The sequence below is a fragment of the Ixodes scapularis genome, unplaced genomic scaffold (assembly GCF_016920785.2).
Source record: "Ixodes scapularis isolate PalLabHiFi unplaced genomic scaffold, ASM1692078v2 PGA_scaffold4__175_contigs__length_147842914, whole genome shotgun sequence".
In the NCBI taxonomy this organism is placed as follows: Eukaryota; Metazoa; Arthropoda; class Arachnida; order Ixodida; family Ixodidae; genus Ixodes; species Ixodes scapularis.
This window is the reverse complement of record NW_024609879.1, coordinates 106,290,546-106,312,297: the sequence shown is the minus strand read 5'-3', so window position 1 is coordinate 106,312,297 and position 21,752 is coordinate 106,290,546. Positions and strand designations below refer to the sequence as shown.

At 41.6% G+C, this 21,752-nt stretch overlaps 1 protein-coding gene across 3 annotated transcripts in view; it reads right to left on the bottom strand.

Moving 5' to 3' along the window:
- Positions 1 to 404: 404 nt before the first annotated feature.
- The window catches only part of LOC115316298 (TNF receptor-associated factor 4), a 51,565-nt gene continuing 30,217 nt past the window's right edge, over positions 405 to 21,752 (bottom strand). For all 3 annotated transcript variants that reach the window (XM_029975693.2, XM_029975694.2, XM_029975695.2), the window contains 7 exons: positions 21,256 to 21,414; positions 15,640 to 15,798; positions 13,861 to 14,016; positions 9,254 to 9,328; positions 3,020 to 3,094; positions 2,275 to 2,343; positions 405 to 671 (listed from right to left, as the gene is read on the bottom strand). In XM_029975693.2, the coding sequence (XP_029831553.2) occupies positions 579 to 671; positions 2,275 to 2,343; positions 3,020 to 3,094; positions 9,254 to 9,328; positions 13,861 to 14,016; positions 15,640 to 15,798; positions 21,256 to 21,414 (786 nt within the window). In that variant the 3' untranslated portion in view covers positions 405 to 578. The remainder of the gene's footprint in view (positions 672 to 2,274; positions 2,344 to 3,019; positions 3,095 to 9,253; positions 9,329 to 13,860; positions 14,017 to 15,639; positions 15,799 to 21,255; positions 21,415 to 21,752) is intronic.

The following is a 21,752-nucleotide window of genomic DNA, read 5'->3' as shown; positions in this document are numbered from 1 at the left end:
GACCCGTCCTTTTAGCCCGAACGTTTGGACAAGCTGGGTCTAGAATGCAACATCTTTCCTTTTGTGCTTTAAGAACTAATTTAGTTTCTAATGTCACATAACTGATCTAACCTAATATTAAATCGCCAACATATGTGTGGACGAAATTAGCGTCCGCTCCGACCACTGGCCAGGTCGTCGAGCCTATACTGCAGGCTTGGTCGTGGTGGGTCTCTCTTTCCTCTCGCGTCGCATTTGATACCTTTGGCCAGGGTCCGTGCTAGCTGGTGCCAAAAGCCAATGGCATGTGCTTTCCACGTGAACCGTGGTTGTTGACGAGGAACCCTCCCGTAAGCGTGATGTAGCCGAATTCATCACGAAACTACTACTTTCACGCGAGCGCATCAAAAGACAGATCGAAGCACTGAGAACTCTTTACAACTTTATTTTGTCAAAAGTTTTGCTGCAAGAAAAAAACAATTGTGGTACCTCTAAAAAAATTAAACCACCACTAAATATTTAAAGACCTTCACAATACCCTTCATATCGACAAGTTTCCTTGCCTAACATCGCACAGTGCAGTCTCTTCCGGCCGGCGATCATTGACCGGTGCCCACCGAATCCGGATTACGAAGTTTTTTAACGAGGGCGGTGAGGGGCCGTTCCAGGTTCTCGATTCTTTCTTGCAGCCCCTTCAAACGAATTGGCAAATGTGAATCGTCAGTACCACGCACTTATACTGTCAGAACAGAACGTAAGGGCGCTGGTGACCTGGTGTATACTGAACATTTTGAGGCAACCAGAGACTGAGGAAAGACGAAAGTTGTCACCAAGAGAAGGAGAACTCCTATATAAAGGTTATTTCTCGAAAAGCGGGACAAATCGTTACTGCTGCGAAAAGTACGCACCGCACAGAACGATAAGTTTGTCTTATTGGTGTCTACCAAATGGCCTTTTCGGGAAAATGAATAGCGTTTCGTATAGCAAGGTTGTCATTACATTGAAGGAATAAACCTTTTATGGGTAAATTTGAAAGTATTTATTGAATTAGAAACTTTGTAGGCGCCATCAGAAACAACTAACGGCTAACTCTATAGAGCGAACCAAGACACGAATTTCGCCCGGCCGCGTTCGCTCGCATATGATTCGAAATAGTGTCCGTCGCGTCGCGCGCTAAGCTAACGCTCCGCCAGGTGAAGTTCGCCGGTTCTTCGCCGCATATTCGATGCAGGACCATATGACATGCAAATCATTTTACTGCATACGAAAAAACACTCAGTTAGTAAGCGTTTAAATGTTGATTTTTTTTTTTAAATGATATTTATTAAGACATTTCCGGAACAGCAGTCTTGGTCCACTACGGCCAAAGCGCGCAACCAACGTGGTCCGAAACGCATTCTTGGAATGGCGCTTGTGAACTTAAGGATCAAAGCGTATTCTTCTCTTGTCATTCGAACAGCACAGCGTTTTAGTTCGCCGACCCGCACCACAGTTCTCTCCCTACAAGAGCGATAGACGATACGATAGTTGCGCGCTTGTGTCACGGGTAGCAGAACCTCAGGCGTGAACATGCACTCCGACAGAAAACCGAAACCCAGAAATGCGTTCAAAATGAGTAAAGCACGCTGATTTCGTGGTTTTCGATGGTGCAAGGAAAGATTATAAATGAAACCATTACGTGAAATTTAGTATTTAGATAGTTTATCACTTGAATTTTATGAAGAATTTAATTATACCAGACGTTCTTAGGTTCTTTCTAGATATGCCTCTCGGCAAACGCCAACGTGAAAAAAGGCTTTCAGTGCAATGCGTACTTTTCGCGGATGCAATTTGGCCAACGGCTCGCGGAACGCCTTGTATACGAGTGCACTAGATACACCGCTAACCGCCTATACAAGGAGCACAACAGAAAAAAATCATGAGCCATTCCACTCTGTAAAGGTGGATGACCACTGACCCGCGATGCTGTTCAGCACACGACACAGACGTGGCACAGTATCTTGAACAAAGGTACGAACACATTTATTCCCTTGATCGGTGGTCGTCGTGACGAAATGTACGCACACACATGTCGAGGGTTATCGCCGCCCCGAGAAGCCGGAGGAAAATAGACACGCGCGACGGGACCGCCACCAGGCGGAAGGAAAGGAAACTAGGCACGCAAGAGTTTGGAACGGCGACAAAGAGAGGCCGGTACGAGCCCTCTGAGTTTTTGTTGACGCACACGAAAGATCCACGGAAGCCTAACCATATAGAGCTTCGCTGTAAAAAAAAAACAAAAAAAAGTATACTCACAAGGATCACTTGATTAAGAAGTGCATTGTGTGGGTCCTTCTCGTGTTCCTGCATATCTTTCCTTGGAGCCTTAAAACGGTTGTTCAAAAAAGCTTGTTATAGGAGCAATATCTAGTGGTTACGGATTAGCAATATAAAAATCGCAAAGGATATGAAAATGAACTTTGTCGTTAAAAAAGTTTCCGGAGAACTACCATCCCATTTTTTCTCACAGACCCAGCTTAACGAAGCCACTTGGTTTCCCTAGACCGAGTATTTAAAACTTGCGTGAGTTTAGAAGGAACTCCGTCAAGCGACAACAGACTGCTTTTTTCTCTCCCTCCCCCTCTCCCCTGGAAAATAAAGTTCAAGTTCAAGTTTAATTTATTTGCAAGCCATAAGATGTTTCTCCTTTATTATAGATAGGCGCGTTGCCCCATTTGGGCCCGACAACTGACATATGCTTCGTTAACAACGAGCATTTTTGTGGTGCCGACAACCGAAAAACACTATATTTAGCCATATGCTTTCTCGCTAGCAAGGTATATTGGTCTGAATATTTTTCACATATTTGTCGGGGTTTAAGGAAAGTACGAGCGCTTATCTTCAAACGTATAAACTGAAGGCAAAATGAATGACTAAAAAGAAATAGAGTTGTTGGAAATGAATGACAAGAAATCTTTTATATATGCATATACGTGTCTTAATCCAGCTAAAGTATTGGCACTATAACATACGTTTATGTTGCGAAACACAATATACTCACTTTCTCGTTGCATCCAAACGCTTTAAAAGCACATCCAATCAAAGTCTGTTCGCAGGTTTCAAGGTGCGCGTTTTTCTGCGAGATCATAATTAACGAAGTTTAGCTATTAGCAGGCTTAACAGCGACATCTTATCTACAGCGCGCCACAAAACAAAGTGCCGGGGATTTTTTCACCGCAAAAATCAATCGTCGAACGCCCAGTGTCCGGCCAAATAAAATGTAGCGCTAGCGGTCCGTACCAGGCTCCAGTTTCTGAACTAACCATTATCTTATTCAAAAGTTGAGTGATTTTCTGAAACTTTCAATAAAAAAACGGTGCCTATTCTCCGTAGTTTGCGCTGTTCAGGTCCATGCATTCGCGAAATCGCAAATATATGGTTGTGCTGCTCGAAAAAATACGTGGACAGGAAGATATACACGACCTTTCGGGCGGACGCCTTTCTTGAAGAAGGGCGTCCGCCCGAAAAGTCCTTTATACCTTCCTGTCCACGTATTTTTTCGAGTAGCACAACCATATATTTGCGATTTTGTGTTTAAGCTCATTGTGCTCGGCAGCGCCCCCATTCTCTTGGATACTTCCATGTATTCATAGGCGTTTTCGGCCACCATTTTACCGTTGTAAAGTTCCGATACATTAAACTTTTTTTTTAACTTTGGCGTCTGGTTCCGGCCGCTTGCGCTACATTTGGTCGAGAACTACACGTTTGACGATGCGTAGTTAATTTTTTAACTAAAAAACATGACATTTTCTATCCGAAGTATTTCGTATATTTGCAATCATTTCCAAACAGGCCATAATGTACATTTTTTCTATCGCGCATTTCGCGAACACAGGCACAAAGAAGTATGTCAGCTCCTCAAGATATGGTATATATTTATAATATGAAGGATATGAAACATTCTCGGGGGACACACTTTATAATATTGCAATTCTTTGCAAGACGCGAGGGGCTGCCACTCTCGTTTTTAAATGCTTTGGAATTTAGAAACGCGAGTGCCGGCCTCGCCTCTTCCTGAGTAGATGCCCGGTTACTCCCGTGGAGTCACAACAGATAATCAAGCAGACGCCAACGACGCGCTCTTCTGAAGTGTGGATAGCTTGATCGTCTAGCACTTTCCATAGCACGTGCTAAACGAGCAAGCTATTCAGGCTCCGAGCGTTTCCGACAAACAATCCAATATTTCCCTTCATTTTTTTTTTTTTTTTTTTTTACTTCGGAGCGTCTTTTTTTTTTTTTTTTAATTTGATAGGGCTGTTTTCGAGGAATTCGCGGCACGGCGTGAGTTTCATCTCCGTTCTGTTATGTCTCGCTCCCGAAGTTGTGATACTGGAGTTGCCGCGGCACCCAAAACGGCGGCGAGCGATCGAATCTAGCTCGACGCTGCATCACATCCCGTCTTAATATTCATTATTATAATTGTTACTGTTATTGCTGTTATTTTTATTGTTATTGCTACTGTTAAACCAAGGTTATCAAACACGTGCTTCTTCGTATGCTTAATGCTTTTATTATGGGTTGCGGTATTCCACAAGAACTAAAAACCGCCATTGTAAGGCCCTTGTTCAAAGGTGGAGCAGCAAATCAGATTAAAGACTACCGCCCGATTTCTGTGTTACCAATTCTTGCTTAAATTCTCGAAAAACGTAAGTTCCATGTTATGTCGTCATCATCGTGGACCGAACCACGGAGTGTCTTTGGCAGCTGTCGTTACAGCGACTTTGCAGCAGCGTACCCAAGAGGCGTCCTGCGGCTACTGGAGACGTCAAGACCGTGAGTGAAGTGGACCTCCCTGATGACGCTAGACGTGTGCTCTCTTTAAGACTAAAGTTTGCCGTTGAGCCAAGGATGAGTGCACCGGAATTACTTGGCCTTGTCCGGGCGGTCTCTAGGTGTGCTCCGGTGGACGAGGTTGAGAGATGCATTTCCGAGGGTGTTGATGTGCTCCCTCATAACAATCAGACATTGTCTCACGTGCCGGTTAAACGCGTGGCCTCTATTCTGAAAGAACGGCGGTTGTCAGTCCTCGCCGCTGACAAAGATGGAGGTTTTGTTGTGTTAACGGTGGGCGAGTTTGGTAGCAAAGCCCTCGAAGCCATTTCCTCCGTGTTCACTTAGCGGCAGGATGTGTCACTGAAGAAGCTTAAAGTAGAAGGAGATCTGTGCAATCGGTAAGAACTTGACCGTTTGGTAAACAGCATTGATAATAGCAAGAGCGGGTGCCTGCAAATTTTGTTCAGTGCTAAAACCCACACAGTAAACTGCCCGTTGAGGGTGATAGTTTCAAAGCAAGGCACATGGCAGAAGTCGATTGCTACCCTTTCTACTAGAAAAACTAAAAATCCTAAGCATTGACGACCCTTTTTTGATCAGGAGCTCTAACGAGGTCGTTGAATTTTTGAAGACGAACACTAACAAAGTTTTTTTAGCCTGTTCTTTTGACATCAAAGATCTGTATTATTCCTTAACCCATGACAAACTGTTAGGTTGCGTGGAAGAATGTATTAAGAGTTACGGGCTAGTTGCTTTCCAAAATGAAGCTGGCATGACTGTGGAAAACGTGTTGGATTTGCTTTCATTTTATCTGAATTCGACTTTTGCGGAAAGGAATAACGGTGTTTATCTCCAAAAACGAGGCATATGTATCGGTTCGTGTTTAGCGCCTATTCTGAGTTATATATTTTTAGCCCATCATGACAACGTCCTTTCGGACCGCCTGAGTGGTTTTAATCGAAGGAAAATTTTTAGGTATGTAGATGACTTTTTAGTCTTTCTTAACCACGATACGTCCCGGTTTCACTCGGTCGACTGTCTCTTGTCCACTTTTAGAGACGCCCTGACACCCCTCCACCTCACGTATGAGCTTCCAATAGATAACGTCATACAGTTTCTAGACCTCAAGCTAACCCTGTCGGATCATCATGTTTGTTGGACCTACCAGCCCAGGGCCAATAATCCCCTGTTGCCGTATAAGTCATCCCATTCTAAACTCGTCCAAAGAGGGTTTGTGAAGTTGCGTTTTGTGAACGCCCTTCGCAAATCGTGTAACCATATGACACATTCGAGTCTGGGGAAGCAGTCAGAGCGCCTGTTATCAGCCGGTTATCCCAAGAGGGTGCTGGTGTCTGTTGTGGAAGGCATTCTCAGGGGGCTAAGTGTTCAAGATAACCCTTGTCCAGGTTTAGTCAAAGAGAAACAAGTTAAACAAAACATAGCGGTTGTCTTCTATATGCACAACACTGCGCATAACCTAAAGAAAATAGCTAACCGAGTGAATACAAAGGTTGTTTTCTCGGCTCCGAAGAAGCTAGCCAGGTTGTGCAGATTAACGAACCCCTTTCGCGGAGGCCCCCTGTGCTGTGGCAAGAAGCATAGAAACGTGTTCGTCAGTTGCGCAGAGGGAGCCGTGTACGTGATTCAGTTGTCATGCGGTAAAAAGCACATCGGGCAAACAGGCAGATGCCTAAATGATAGGTTACGAGAGCACAATTTGAACGTTAATAACCGCCGTGACGGTCATCTTTCAGTTCATTGTCACGATTGTGGATGCAGGCCCTTGTTCAACACATGCGCGATTCTAGCCAAACACAAAGATAAGACGGTCAGGGAAATAATAGAAGCAGACTTGATAAAACAGTCTGGATAACAATGTGTCAGCGTCGCCTCCATTGACCTGTTAGACAAGGAGATAGCGTTTTCGCGAGTGACGGTGAGGCCTGGGATTGGCTGAGGTGAAGCGGTTTGAGTGTATACATGTCCCCCCCCCCCCCCTTTTTTTTTTCTTCAAAATAAACAGTTGAAGTAGCGCTCCGTGTGGTCTAGTCTGCCTTTTGTCCTCGTCTTAAGCGCCATCACGACGTCAAATTCCCAGCACCAACTAACCCAACAATCTGCATTTTTTTTTTGTTTTTTTTTTTTTTGTTCAGGGGAGGGGAACATACCCATTGCAAGAGTATTTTGCAGATTTGCTACTTTACGGTTTCGAGAGACACTTCGTTAGCTGCGCTATCTTTTAGATGTATCGACACCATATTAGCCATTCCCTCCTACTAAAGCAGTTATATTGTATTGAGCTTTGTGGTCTTTTTTTTTAATTTATTTCAAGCTACCTTACAAAATTGCTCACAACATGCAATAGCAGCAGAGTCGCGAAATTTACGAACAATCCTGAGAGCAATTCTACCTCCACATCGGGTTAATTTGTTGATTAATGATATTCATACATATATTTCTGAAGCCAAACACTATTAATATGCAGACGATACTCTCATTGTCATGCGTCATATTAATTCCGAAGATGCTGCCCGATCAATGCAATGCGCTGCGACTACAGTCATGAAATGGTTTCAACAAAATCTTATCGCCATTAATGTAAATAAGATAAAAATATTTTTTTCCATAATCCCCTTAAATACGTACGAGTGAATTTATTTATTATTTTAGATCACTCGAAATGCGTATCTTGCAAATGTCAGAGTAAAATACTTTGGCATTGTTCTTGACTGTAGTTTAACCTGGGGGTATTCAACTGATATACCTTTGTGCAAAACTGAGGAGTGCCTGTAGCCTATTATAACAGACTACTATGCCTTTTTCAGAACGTAATTTAATCATTCATGTGCTTGCATATAGTGTATTAACATATAGAGTTGCGGTGTTGGGCACTTTTCCGGCTACTGTAATAACGAAATGGATTGTATTTTGAAAAAAAAAAAGACTGAAAACTGATTATTATGGCATGCAAATTCCTCGCGGTACTGTCTTGTCTTACTATTTAATATTGCCACGTCTCCGAACACTATTTATTAGAACTGTTGTCCTACGCCACTTTCGGTCAGATGATTTAACAACCAAAAACCCTTCACTTCATTCGCTTCGTTTTCAATATACTGACAAAATTTCCTTTGTCCGGACTCAAAACGGCAGGACTACACGCGAATATTATGTACCACATGTCGTTAATAATATGCGTTCTGAAATTCTGCAGGCTAACTGCCTGAAACAGCTGAAGGCAAGGATAAGATTTTATCTACTCTAACCGTTATCCTTCCTAACGATTTTTATAGCTAGGACGTGTCAACTACATATTATACTTGTCACCGTGCTTTTTTGTTTTGTCTTCCAAACTGCTTTCAGCCTAGCTTTCGCACATTTCTTTGTAGCGCAGCTACTGCTTTTGTTGTCGTACATCCTAGTATAAAATTGTGTTCATAACGTTTAATTGGGCGGCGTCACACATGCCTTTAATGGCCTTATTGCCCCCGCACTCTTGTATACCTTCATGATTGTTCTTGAATACAAATGAGTGACTATGGTTATGACTATTAATATTAATAATATTATTAATACTAAAAACTTATAACCTTTATTTTCCGTCAAAACAATTAATTACCGCTGCCTTGGCCACGATTCTGGTGGAATGGAAAGATTATTTTCCGAATGGAAGCTGCACCTAATGAATCGTTTGATCCGCCGAAAATGAAGTTTCAAAGTTGCACAGATAGATGTTTCTGGTACCAGCAGTAGATAAACAATTAATCCTGTCGTGCGCGAAAAAAAAAAGAAAGTACTCTGCGCCGCTTAAACAATCTAAACATGGCCATGTCTATTCTCCCGGCAGACGGCAGAATCCGCGAAATTCTCCCGGCAGTCACACCTCCCATTGGCTGTCAGAAACTATGCGACGACTGCCTCTAAAATACAAAGTTTCTTATTGTCCCTTCATTTCGTAGAAGCATGTTTCGTGGACAACGTTTTGCGGATACAGGTCTCATGGACACGTTTCAATGACACGCGTTACTCGAATACCACGCTGCAGGGGCATTTGGTCGCGCGTCACTGGAGCGCGTGATAACCTACTCGGGTAGACCCGTTACCGCCGCTTCGCGGTGACATTCTGCGACGGCTCATTACAGAATAAAGCTGATCTGAGCCGTCAGTGAAACAATCTGTCGATGAAACGATCTGTCGATGAAACGATCTGTCGATGAAACGATCTGTCGATGAAACGATCTGTCGATGAAACGATCTGTCGATGAAACGATCTGTCGACGAAACGATCTGTCGACGAAACGTCGATTTATGAACTGATGGCCACCGCCAACAGGAGGCGACTGCAGGTAGAATTTGGAGGAAATTATTCTCTTTGCTGCCAGGAGAATATATACTTTCTGTTAACACCGTAATCTAAGAATCAGGCCAAACGTCCGCTTTGAGATTTATAACGCATACTTACTTCACCATCGCCTTTCAGTTCCAATTTGCAGTACTCGCAAGCAAGTTTCTTTTTTTCACACTGTTCCCTGTGCTCCTGTAATTAAATATATGGATCAGGCTATCTAGAATAATAATATAAAGCATCAACTACAGTCATCAACGTAACCTTGTCTATAAAACAAAACAAAACTAAACTAAAACATGAAAGAAATGTTCTTTATCCCTCGTCCAGAGTTCATTCTTTCTGTTGCCAGTCATTGTTACCAACACGCTCTTCAGTTAATGTTAGGTCTAGCAGTTTATCTTAATTTAATGTGTGCAAACTTAACTTTAATGAAAATTATAAATATTTCCAGCAAGTAGTTATTATTTTCATATCTTTTTAATTACTTAGAGGTGTATATCTTTATTAGTAAGCCTTATCATTCGATTCGAATAGCATAAATTATATTACAACGAATGACGCCTCTACATTAAAAACTTGCTTTGCCAACTGCGTTTGTTTTTTGGAGAGCAATCACCCGCTTAAATTGATGCGAGGCTATAATGTCTTAACATTGCATTACGTCATCATTGACTTAATAATAATAATAATAATAATAATGACTTTATTTTCAGTGCCCAAAAACAACCACAGCGGTCTTCACTTTGGTGCACCTGTTCAATCCTAGAAACACGTTGGTATATTACCATCACCCAAAAACAAATAAACAAACAAAATGTTATCAGTAAATTACAAGGTTATTCAACTGATGGCGGTACAATGAAATGGATGTACAGAAATCGAGGTGCTTAGGAGCAATGCTGTTGTATAATGTCTGAATCCGAGAAAGCGGTGAAGTACAACAAGGTGAACGTACATCAAAGCATACGGGATGTCTAGTATGGCGTAAGTTAACATGAAAATTAACTTTGCTGAGCATTGATGGCGAATCAATTACACTATTCACAACCTTATGCCAAAATACAAAATCATCAATCGTTCGCCTTTCAGACAAGAGTGTAAGCGAAAATGACCTAAGTATGTATTCATAGTCATAATAACAGCGCCTTTCAAAGTACCTATCGTAAACAATACGAATCAATCTTTTTTGAACATTTTCGATGGTCAAGGCCTGTAAGAAAAGATTGGTTCCTCGGCTTCACTACAAAAATGATTGGGAAACGAAAATATTTTTTTTCGGTGTATGAAGTATTTGTGGTTAATATTTTAGACCCAAGCGCGAATGTAACAAGTCAGAGACTACAATAAAATATTCAGCCGTCCTTCACGCTCCAGTTCAATTTTTTTTTAAAAACTACATATATATTTTAGCTTTCAAATGTAAAGTGTAGACTTTTGTATCGCTTACGCCACAACATATAAACATTAAAATATTCCAAAAGTTACAATAAATAACACTTCCTGAACTCAAATAAAGCCACCCAAACATGTTGTGTTATGACAGCTTTTTGTCTATTTCATAGCGTGATCTAACAACCGTGTACTTTTTGACGCACCGTAGATTGGCGCTGGGAGCACATGGAGGAACATCAAATGAGGGAGTACAGGGGGACATGGGATGGTCGTCTTTTGAGAGCAGGGAGGCAATTAGTAAGTTGAAATTTGAACAAAGGTTGACTGAAATGGATGATACGCGGTGGGCACGGAAGGTATTCAAGTGTTTATACATGAAAAGTTTAAACACAAAATGCACAAACCGAACCCGAAAGTTTACATTTAAATACCTACACACTGGTGATGGGGCTGAACAGACTACGTCAGTGAAAAAGGGGGTGCGGGAGGCAAACAGGAAAATGTGGGAGGGAAGAATGGAGAAGAAATCAGCTTTAACAGTGTACAAGTTACGAAAGCAGGACATAAGACAGGAAAAACTTTGACAATTCACTGGGAAGTGCTTTGCTGTTCGAGGCAAGAACGGGAGTTTTGAGGACGAGGACGTATAGGGCTAAATCTCAGGGGATATACAGATTAGGTACCGCCTGCCATAACGATAGCGAGACACTAGAGCACTTGGTTTTGAAGTGCACGGTGCTTCGCCCTGTCCTACCTGAAGGGGTAACGGATTTGTCCAGGGCCCTGGGTTTTACTGGCGACGATGGAAGGGCGGAAGAGAAAAGTATTGCATTGACAAAGAGACGATTAGATGATTGGTGGAAATTATCTAGGGAAAATTGAATGACGGACAACTAACTAGCACAGCTGGGTACAGGCGGGACAGAGGAGAATTGGAGCTCCCTCCCGCGTGGATCCGGCCCAAAGTCTCAACCCTGTCTCCCAGTGAATGGGTCCGGTGCTGGGGTAAGGCCGACAAAATTTGACCAGTCGAAAATTGGTGACTCCCTCGACAAAGAAAAAAAGCAAGATGTTTTTTTTTTGTTTTTTTTTTTTTTTTGGCCCGATTTCTTGAAGGTTATCCTGGTGATATCCCACACTGCCTGGTGATAGTTAGGGGGAGAAAATTGGTTTTAAAAGGGCGGGAGGAATCACTTTTTTGTTTTGTTTTTTAGACTTCGGCTAGGTAGCGCATGCTACCGCCGGTACAGAGGCTATAGCCATTAACATCCATTCATCCGCAGAAATTGTGGTGTCTACTATAAGTGACCAACATAATTAATAAACATTACTTATATCGCCCTCCCTTTAAAATAAGTAGAAGTTTAAACAGAGGTGTACTTTAATAAATAACATCAAGAAATATATAGACACACATTAAGATCTATTTCAACTATAGACCTTTGCAAAAGTCGACTTCTGGGCGCTGCCATCTTTGTCTGCTGGGCTGTGGAACGCCTTCTGAGCATGCGCTGTTGGTCTGGTCGGCGGTATATGGGACGTTGCGGATGCGTCCACAGCTCAGTGACTCAACGTTTTTCGTCCGGGTGATAAGCGATGGAAAGCTCTATAGATGATTATTATCTGGTTATTATTAGCCCTTTTTTGTATATTGCATTAGCACGTTTTCGGTACAAACTACGAGACTATGAGAATGTTTACGGAAACCTACTACGCACAACTATACGGTGCATGGAACGCGTCTCTGACTGGACTGTTTCCCGCATAAAGTTATTATAATGTGCGCTACAGGCTCAAGTGGCGCTAGTGTGCTGACGAAAATTGAAGCAGACAGCAACCAGTTGAAATAGGACTTCCGGTAATGCATTTCTAGGGAAAAAGTGCGTTTATTTTCTCCCTGCGCTCGATCATAAGAGCAAATATCCCGAATGATTCGTACGTAGTAGGTAGCTTGGAACATTTCTCAGTAAGGCCGGCAAAATAATTGGCGAGTTTTGGCGTTTTTCGTTCAAAATCATTGCATTAAAAATGGTGCGAAAACGGCATCGCACGTGTATGTATGTGCACTCTCGGACACTGTTAGTGCGCGCGTCGGCGCTTTTCAGCATGGGAGATATACGTGTCAAATGAAAGGACATCTGGAAAAATAAGAAGGACGGCAAGAATTACGCAGTAGCACTGGATCAGTAACTGCCTGTGCATGTACGATCAAAATAAATTGAAGGCCACGCAATAAAGTTCGATTTTCAATAAGTAAGTACCGCTTTATTCTTTCTGCTCTGTGCGAATATGCTTGTTCTACGTTCAAATCATCACCGCCACGCTCGAAATTTTTATAACAAGTGCGTGATAAATGCTACCTGGCAGAAAGAAAATAATAAAACGAGACACCTTTCATAGCCAACGCACTTTATTCTTTACGTTTTCAATGTTTTTAGCCGCTCGTAAAGATACTAGACGAGTTTATTTTTATATAGTGGCAAGACTGGCATTTTAGCAATATGTAAGCGTCACCGGAATGCTGGCGAGCCTCGAACACACTCTGTATTCCTTTCGATTGTTAGTTTGCTTTGAATCGTCGCTTGTTTTTACACACCTGCTGCGGAACCCATGATTTGAACTGCAATGTAGCGAGGTGGAACATCTTTCACTGATGAGGAAAAATGCGCTAACTAAAGCAATTACAGATTTACAATGTTAATCAAGGTACATACTCTTCGGCACCACCAAAATAACCAAAGTGTTGCGGGTTATTTTCCGGCGAAGGGACAAAATGCACGCGTTTTCCCATAGGAATGCACAGAAGCGCCACAAAAGTAGACTGGTTACTGTCTGCTTCAATTTGCATTACGGAAGTCACATAGACACTAGCTCCGGTTGAAACTTTAGCGTACATTATAATAACTCAATGGTTTCTCGCGTCCTAAAAAGCAGGCCGTCCAGTTCCGCCTGATGACGTCACGAAAGTGTTATGTTGCCGCCGGGCGCGATCCTGGCGGTGTCACAGCAGCGGTTGTGAATCTGGCAAACGCCTTTTCTACTGAAGGTCGCTTTCCACCTTGACAGTGGCACGGAAGCTTTAGCAGCCCCTGGTTGGTTCTCCACGACGGAAGCGACATTCGCCTTCGCCCGTACTTTTTGCCGTGACTTGTAGCACCAAACGCTAAGGTTGCAGAATTTATTAACATGACAATTCGTTTTTTGTGACGTCATGTGCTACCCCACTTCGGGGACACTTTTTATGTCAGGGCGAGATAGGACCCCAAACACACCAGTCGAAGACGCTTTCCAGGTACCGTAGTAGAATCAACCGTCAGTTTATTCCTCACCTTTTCTGTAGAGTAGGCGTAGAATCCTTTGCAGCTCTCGCAGCCCACAACACGCATTGGACACTCGGAGGCATGCTTGACCTTCTCCTTCCGTAGTACCTCGCCTTCACAGTCATCGCAGACTACTGGCTTCTCGACGCATTCTTGATCATGTTCCTTCAAATTGTGATAAAAAATATAAAACATGCTAAGTACTACCTGCACCATTTTTCCATGCATACCGTACTATGGTTAGAAACTATATATATAAAATCGACTTATTAATTAAAGGCCGTCTAGACTATATTTGTCTTTACTAGCGTAATTCATCATCACGCGCCTTGTGTTCGCCTTTGGAACTTACGCCCGATAACTGTTGTTTAATTATTTTTACAATATCGCTTTTTTTCGTTTACTCGTATGCAACGAGGTATTTTGTTTTTGGTAATGTAATGCAATATATTCGGTAGAAATAGAATCGATCACAAGATGTCTTGACACGAAACCAAGCTCGATTCAGTTTTTAATGTCTTTTTCCTTGGTTGTATTCTTCAAACATAGGTATTTTCGCTGGTGGGCTGGTATACATTTCTTATGCTTACTAAAAACAGGGAACAAAATACAGATAGAAATGGTATCAGCGAATATCTTTTGACCTTATCGGTCTATTTAATGTAAGATATCAAACTATACCGATCATCAGTGCTCTGCAAAAGGCAAACGCCTTTAAGACTAGGTAGTGCAAATACATATATGGGTATATAAAAGATTGTTTTTGATTAAGAATGCCGTCAACAACCTGCGGTTGAGCAGAAGTGTTGATTGAAGCAAACTATTAATGTTGAACGAGTATACTCCAAGGGAGAACGAGTATACTCCAAATAACATGAATGTATGTCCCACACCTGAACAATATGCAGGGTGCTTAATTTTATTTCAAACTATTTTCTGTAAAAAGGGGGTGAGAGCCGCATGGTTGCCGTATCAGCACATATTTCTCGTGCTCGACGAACATTATTTGACGGAATACAAGTCACTGTAAGTCGGCTACTTAATTAATATCTGCTGATTATATTTTTCAATGTTGTTTCTATAGACCACGCTGCAATTCCGCTATTGTTGGCAATTACTATATAGGAGCTACACCAATTGAAAAAGTTTGCTAACAGGCAATGGCTTCTGGAGTCAATACTCTGATTAGTTGTCCCGACCTCTCACCCGATTTTAAAATCGCGCCTAAAAAGAGCGCCCGAAGCTCTGCTCACACTGACGCTTAGAAGAGTCACGTAGTCATCTCAATTACGTTGTCAGTGGGGTTATTCTTTTTCGACCTGCACCAGCCTGCACCGCTGCAGAAATGTGCGAGTTAATGTACTTCCTTTGTTTTCAGATAGGCTGCACCCGTAAATCGAATACGGCGGTCTGCACAAAGTACACCTGGCGCAGGTAAATCGCACGAGGCCACTATCTCAGTGGCGTGTCTTTGAAGAAGGGGCAGCCAACACACTGTTCAAATACTAAGAACCTGACTCATGACTACGTCACTCGTCTGAGCGCCATTGTAGGCTAAGCATCGGGCGCTTTTTCTTTTTGTTTGTGCAAGTTTGAATTAGATTTTGTTTTTTGTCTTTTCTTCTTAGTATTATCGGGATTTTTCTTCGTCAAAACATAAATGAAAGAGAAATAAAAAATTAAAAAAAACTCCGGTATAAGGGATACTCTGGGTATTATTTTAAGAAACAGCAGCGCAAGAGAGACAGCAAGTTCTGCACCTCTTCCCGCGTCTTAAAAACAACTTACGCTAAATTCATCATAAGACATTGCACTTTTGCAGGCTTCACAAAGAACTACTCGCTTCTGGCACTCCTCTTCTTGATGATTTTGTATTTTTTCATTGAGAACGTTGGCACCGCAGTCGGAACACTTCCTTTCGATCTTCGGACACTCAGACTTGTGTTTCTGAGAAAAGGCATACACTTGTGCATACGATGGTGATGATCATTAAAAATAAGAAATAAAAACAAGCGTAGGTCGCAAACTGAAAACAGACAAAAATATAATCATAGCGCTTTTTTGTTTACCATAAAAAAAATACCTTCTGCTTGTACTAATACTTTCAAAACTCCCTATATTTAGGTGGTAAAAAAAAACGCGTCGGAAAGGAACTGACAGGCGGACATCGAGGTTGCAAGAGGCACACAAATTAGCCAAATAATTACGTAATATTTACCTATTACTGTTCTAATTAATAAAAATAAAGAAAGCTTAAATTATGAACTTCCTGAGCGTCGTCAAAACCCCCTAAATAAGTTAATGGTAGCAAGACTTGAAGCACGTGAGAAGCGCGGAAAAATGCTAAAGGTACCATTGTTGTAGCAAACGGAAGGCTGGAAAAGCGAAAACCTGGATTATTATCTCATCTACTGCGTTTTCGCATCCCCAGCCTTCCGCCTGGTGCCCTAGTGGAAACTTCAATGCATTCTCCCGCTTCCCACCGGCTTCAAAAATTCCTAAATTAGTGAACTGACTTGAACCATGTGTATATTTGACTAATTTGAATGCTAATTAAATTTTACGTAAACATTTTGGTAAATAAGTAGTGGGTTTTTGCAATAATCCTGACGTCCGCCGTGGGTGACAGTTTGTTCCTTAAGATAGTTTCGTTCTTTTCCATACCGCCCTATTTCAATGGAAATTTCAAAATATTCGCACAAACTCCCGTGATGAAAATAGAATGAACCCGCAAGGATATTAACAGAGTTTTGAACATGCCGTTTATCGTACAAAGGAAAACTTGGATTCCTGTGAGGTGTTGTGCAATGCAGAGGGTAAGCTCGTCTAGTTCTTGCACAGGAGGGGTCGCGGTGATGTCAGAATGTCGAGTCCTTATTTGCAAGTTCAAAATAATCGTGCGAAGACCTCGAGGCATCTAGCATTGAGGTCTACCCACTATTTTTTCAATCAAGGCCAATCAGAACTGGGCGTCGTGCTGACGTCAGCGCAACCCCTGCGCAAGATGCAGACGACTTGCTCCCCGTATAGTCATGAGTCAGAGGGCGGCCGGTAACTGGTGAATGCCACTGATGAATCCTTAATTTAGGTAACTTCTCGTTTGTAAAGACATTTACACGATGACTTCTCAATACTCGAAACCCCAAACAACGGGTTCGCAACATTTTGTTATGTGTTATTGGCTTGTACATTATTTGGGCTTGAGCAAAAACATTTAAATAACATATAATAATTCATTTTTCCAGTACATTCGTTGTGGCTTACACTATTGTATTATATCCCGTGAGGGGTCTCAAGTAATTCTAGATGGAAACAATCAGGTAAAAGTATAGTACAAAAAGAAGTACAGTGGTGAATTTCTCTTTACGTATACTGGTGGAGAAACATTTCATTACTACAAGCTTATATCAGTCTCATTTCGCAAACGCTATGCAATGTAGAATTTGTAAGTACAGTCAGCAATAATTTATTATTTATGGAAGTAGTAAATTGTTTATATGCGTATAAGCTATTAGCAAGCATTTTCATTACAAGCTTATAGGTTATAAAAATATGTTGCAACGAATGATGCCCATGCCTTGAAAGCTTCCTGTACCAACAGGGCGTGCTTTTGCAGAACGACCACTTGCCTAACTTTATTAGACCATAATTTATCAATATTGCATTAATTCTCCGTGAGAAAATATTGGTGCTCGTCTTTACTAGAAGTAGGTGCGAGAATTAAAAGTAACCCTATCGAGACACATGACAGTTTTACTCGAGCGCGAATCTAAAATGTTACAGATGAAAATCCTCACAATTCCGTCAGATTTTCTGCTCCTTTAGCAATTCACTTTAAAACTAAATATGACTCAAGATTCAGATATTAAGCCTTGTTTTTATTTTAGTACATGCCGAAACACAAAACCAATCGTAAAGATAAACAAACAATTTTAAATGTACTCCACTGTCTGACCTCAAATGAAACCACCCAGCCATTTTGTGTTCTAATAGCTTGGTTTTTTGTATTTCAGTGCGTAAAACCATAGAGTTATTATAATGTACGCCAGAGTTTTAAATGGCGCTCGTGTGTTGTGGCAAATGGCACGCATAACCTTTCGGTCACGAGCGCGCTTGCTCGGAGACGCGCGTGGTAATGTCGCCCTCCTTTTGAATCAGTAGGAGTTTAAAAAGAGGTGTAGCTTATTAAATAAATCCAAGAAATATATCAACTTACATTAATTTTACTTTCAACTATATTGATATTATCTGGCCTTGGGTAGCCCTTTTCTTTATCTTACATTAGCGCGTTCCTGAAACAAGCGACATGACTATGACAGTGTTTGAAGCAGTACAATAGGTACAACTACAGTTCACATGGAACGCGTCTTCGACTGGTCTGCTCAAAACGTCCTAAAAAGTGGTTTGCCTCAGAAGTCTCATGTTGTCGCCGTACGCGATTCTGGCCGAGTAACAGCAGAGGGGATGAAGGTGGCAGACGCCTGTTCTACTGCAGGTCCCTCTCGAGCTTCACAGGCAACAGAAGTTTTAGCAGCCAGGAGTGGGAACTCCGCGACGGCAGCGGCACTTCAGTTCGCTCGTACGTTTTGCCGTGACTTCTAGAACCAACCGCAAGGGTCGCGAAATCCGATAACTTAAAAATTTGACGTTTGTGACGTCATTTGTTGCCCTTCGGGACCACTATAATAAGTTTACATCACGCACTCTGTAGTCGTCTACAGAACTAATACCCGCACATGGTTACTTAATTATTTTGTTGCAAGTGCACTTTGTTTTTACTCATAAGCAACACAGTGTTTTGTTTCAGCGATATGTAATGATCAGATATGGAGTTTACCCAAATATATTTAGAAAAGAAGAAACAATCGTTTCAACATGCTAATAGCTTGCATTTTCTGTTTGTTTTATTCATTAAGCATCAGTAGTTTTCCTGGTGACTGGCCTAAATTCGCTAGGAAAGTTAAAAAAAAAGTGAACTATAAGAAGATTTAGCAATATTATCCAGCAGTTTCTCTTGATCTTCTCGGTAACCAAAGAGAAGGCATCATTGTACCCATCAGCAGTACTCTTCGAAGTGTAAACTACTTTAAAATTTGGCAGTATCTTAAAATATTGAACAGCGTTTTTCATTAACGATTGTTGGTGTGCGAATATTCGTCATTTTAGAATAACGAATCCAATATTACCCTATTCGATTTGTTAATCGAATCGAGTAATAATTTTCAAAAGTTTCGAATATTTTTCGAATAATTTCCGATTAGTCGTTACAGTGTCGCGCCGGGAGATTCCCTTCACAAGCGTCCCACAGCGCTCCGGTACGCCTGCCATACGTACCCGCAAGATGGCAATACGTAGCCTCTTCTCCTAGACAATGATTAATATCCTCGGCAGCAGTAGTTTCTCTCTCTACGTACGTTGCGGTTGCCTCCATCAGGGACCCCTGTTAAGTATAACCCGCATGAAAGCGATTCGACAAGAGACGAGACAGGCGACGTCGACCCGTTTCGCTGTCGCTCGTTCAGTCGCGCGATGAGGCAAGCCGCAGCGAAGTAGTGTGAGCAAGCGACCAAGGCGATGAGGACGTTTTCTAGAAATCCAAACACCGAGCGACGCGACGAGCGACAGTGAGAAATCTCCATCACTCGCTGCTGACTCTCGTCGCTGTCGCTAGTCTTGTCTCTCGCTAAATCGCTTACATGCGGTTCAGCCATTAGGGACCGCTTTCGCACGAAAATTCTCGGGAACGCTTTCGGAAATCGTGTTGTCGAAACGTTTCAAAATTGGTTGCAACTGTACCGCCACTCTGTATCCGCGAAGTAGAAGTGGCAGAAGCGGGAAGTTGCTCGAAAAGAAAGCGCAGTAGAATATGGAAGTTTTTCGGCCGCTCCCATGCAACCAATTGAAGAAGCCACAACAACTGCTTGTCTCCAGTCTTTCCCAACACTTTCCATGGTCGTTCCACTTGTTCAGTGTGTGAAAATGTTGATTTTTGAGGGCGCAAGTGAAACAAGGTATACGTTTTCTCACAATCTTCTTAGATCAGTGAAAACAAGGTTCCTGGACGTAAGTACACTGGCACACCACGCCCTTGCCCCACCTTCCTTGATCCTCGATTCAAGGACATCTGCTACAACAAGGAATGAAAAGAGAATGTAGAGTTCCTAGTAAGTACATTGCTTCAGGATGTACCAGGCTCAAGCGAGCTCTGATTTTATGTTCAACATCCGGGTGAATCGTGATATTATGTTTAGCATTCTAATATTTTAGTAGCTTTTAACCCTATTTAATTATATCTCGTTGAACCCTACTCATTATCGTCTAGTAGCGTCTTTACAATAATTTCAAGAAATATTTTGGAACAATAAATAATTTTATAATCTCTTCGCCCTTCTTTAGTAGCTGTCTACTTACTATTCGGAAAGTATTCGAAAATTATTCGATTCGTAATTGGTATTCAATTTGGTGCCACAATTATTCGATTCGTATTTGATTCGGTTTCAAAAATCACTATACGCACACCCCTATTAACGATGTCGCCCACAACTTACCCTGAGCGCGTAGATTGACTGGACCAGGTTATCAGTGTTGATCAAGTCAGCATTAAGAATAAACTATATAAATGTTCGCTTCTTTGTTGTTTAGAAAGACCGCTCGGCATGCTATAATAGTGCCTTCAATAAGTTGTTGATATTCTCCAAATAAAATATAGGTACCAAACCATTAGAGCGTACTGAGTGCATGATTTGATTTTGAACGCACTTAAAACGATGCGTTACTGGGGGGTCGTCTTAACGAAATAATCACCAGACTCGGTGCTCATTAAGCAATGAAATAACCGTCACCGTAAGTTGGTTAATTAACTAAACTATGTTGACTTATTTTGAATTGGTTCTACGGCGTACGTTGCAACTGCAGTATTCAGGACATTAATATTAGATGCCAGACAACTTAAAATAATTGAAGAATAGTCGATGATTTTTTAGACAATATTTATTAGACTTTCACGACTTCTCTCCCCATTTAAATATTGCACACGGAAAAAGCGCCTGAAGTTTTTTCTATGATGACGCGTAGAAGAGTAATGTAGTCATCTCAGTCGGGTTGTCACTATCTCGGAGGCCAGTACTTGGTGGATTCGCTGAGAGCACAGAGTGGATATAGTGACGCTGTGACTAAACTGTACGTTACTCGCCTAAGCATCATTGTGGGCGCGGCTTCGGGCGTTCTTTTCGCGCGCAACCTTGAACCAGTACTTGTTTTTTTTTCTTGATATTATTGGCCCTCCTGCGTACGGCATAACAAAGGAATAAAAGTGAACTAGAAAAGTTTAAAAACTTTGGGTTTAAAACGTATTCTGGGTAATATTTTAAGAAACAAAGCACGAGAGAGTAAGCAAGCACTTACGCCAAGTTGAGTGTAAGTTACTTGATTGTGGCACGCATCAAAAACAACTATTCGCTTCTGGTGCTCCTTGTCCAAATGATCTTGTAGGTTTTCGTTGAGAACTTTGACAGCGCAGTCGAAACACTCCCTTTCGATCTTCGAACAATCATACTTATGTTCCTGGGACGAAACATACACTTATGCATAACATGGGGATGATTTATTAACTTAAAGTAAAAACAAGCTTAGGTTGCATACAAATTAAATTTCAGCATTTTTGTTTACTGTCAGAAAATAATGTATAAAATTATAATGAACCATCTAGAAAATCCACACATTCACAAACATGTCGATAATCTCTCAAAAAGGTTTAAATTATTTTATACTTTTGCGTCAAAGTCATAGGTCAGAGGGAAGGTATGTAAAAATGACCCAGATCAGTCGTATGGTAAGGTGAAATGCCTTTTATAAAGACATTTACATAGTTACTTCCCATTACTGAGAGATCCAATTATAGT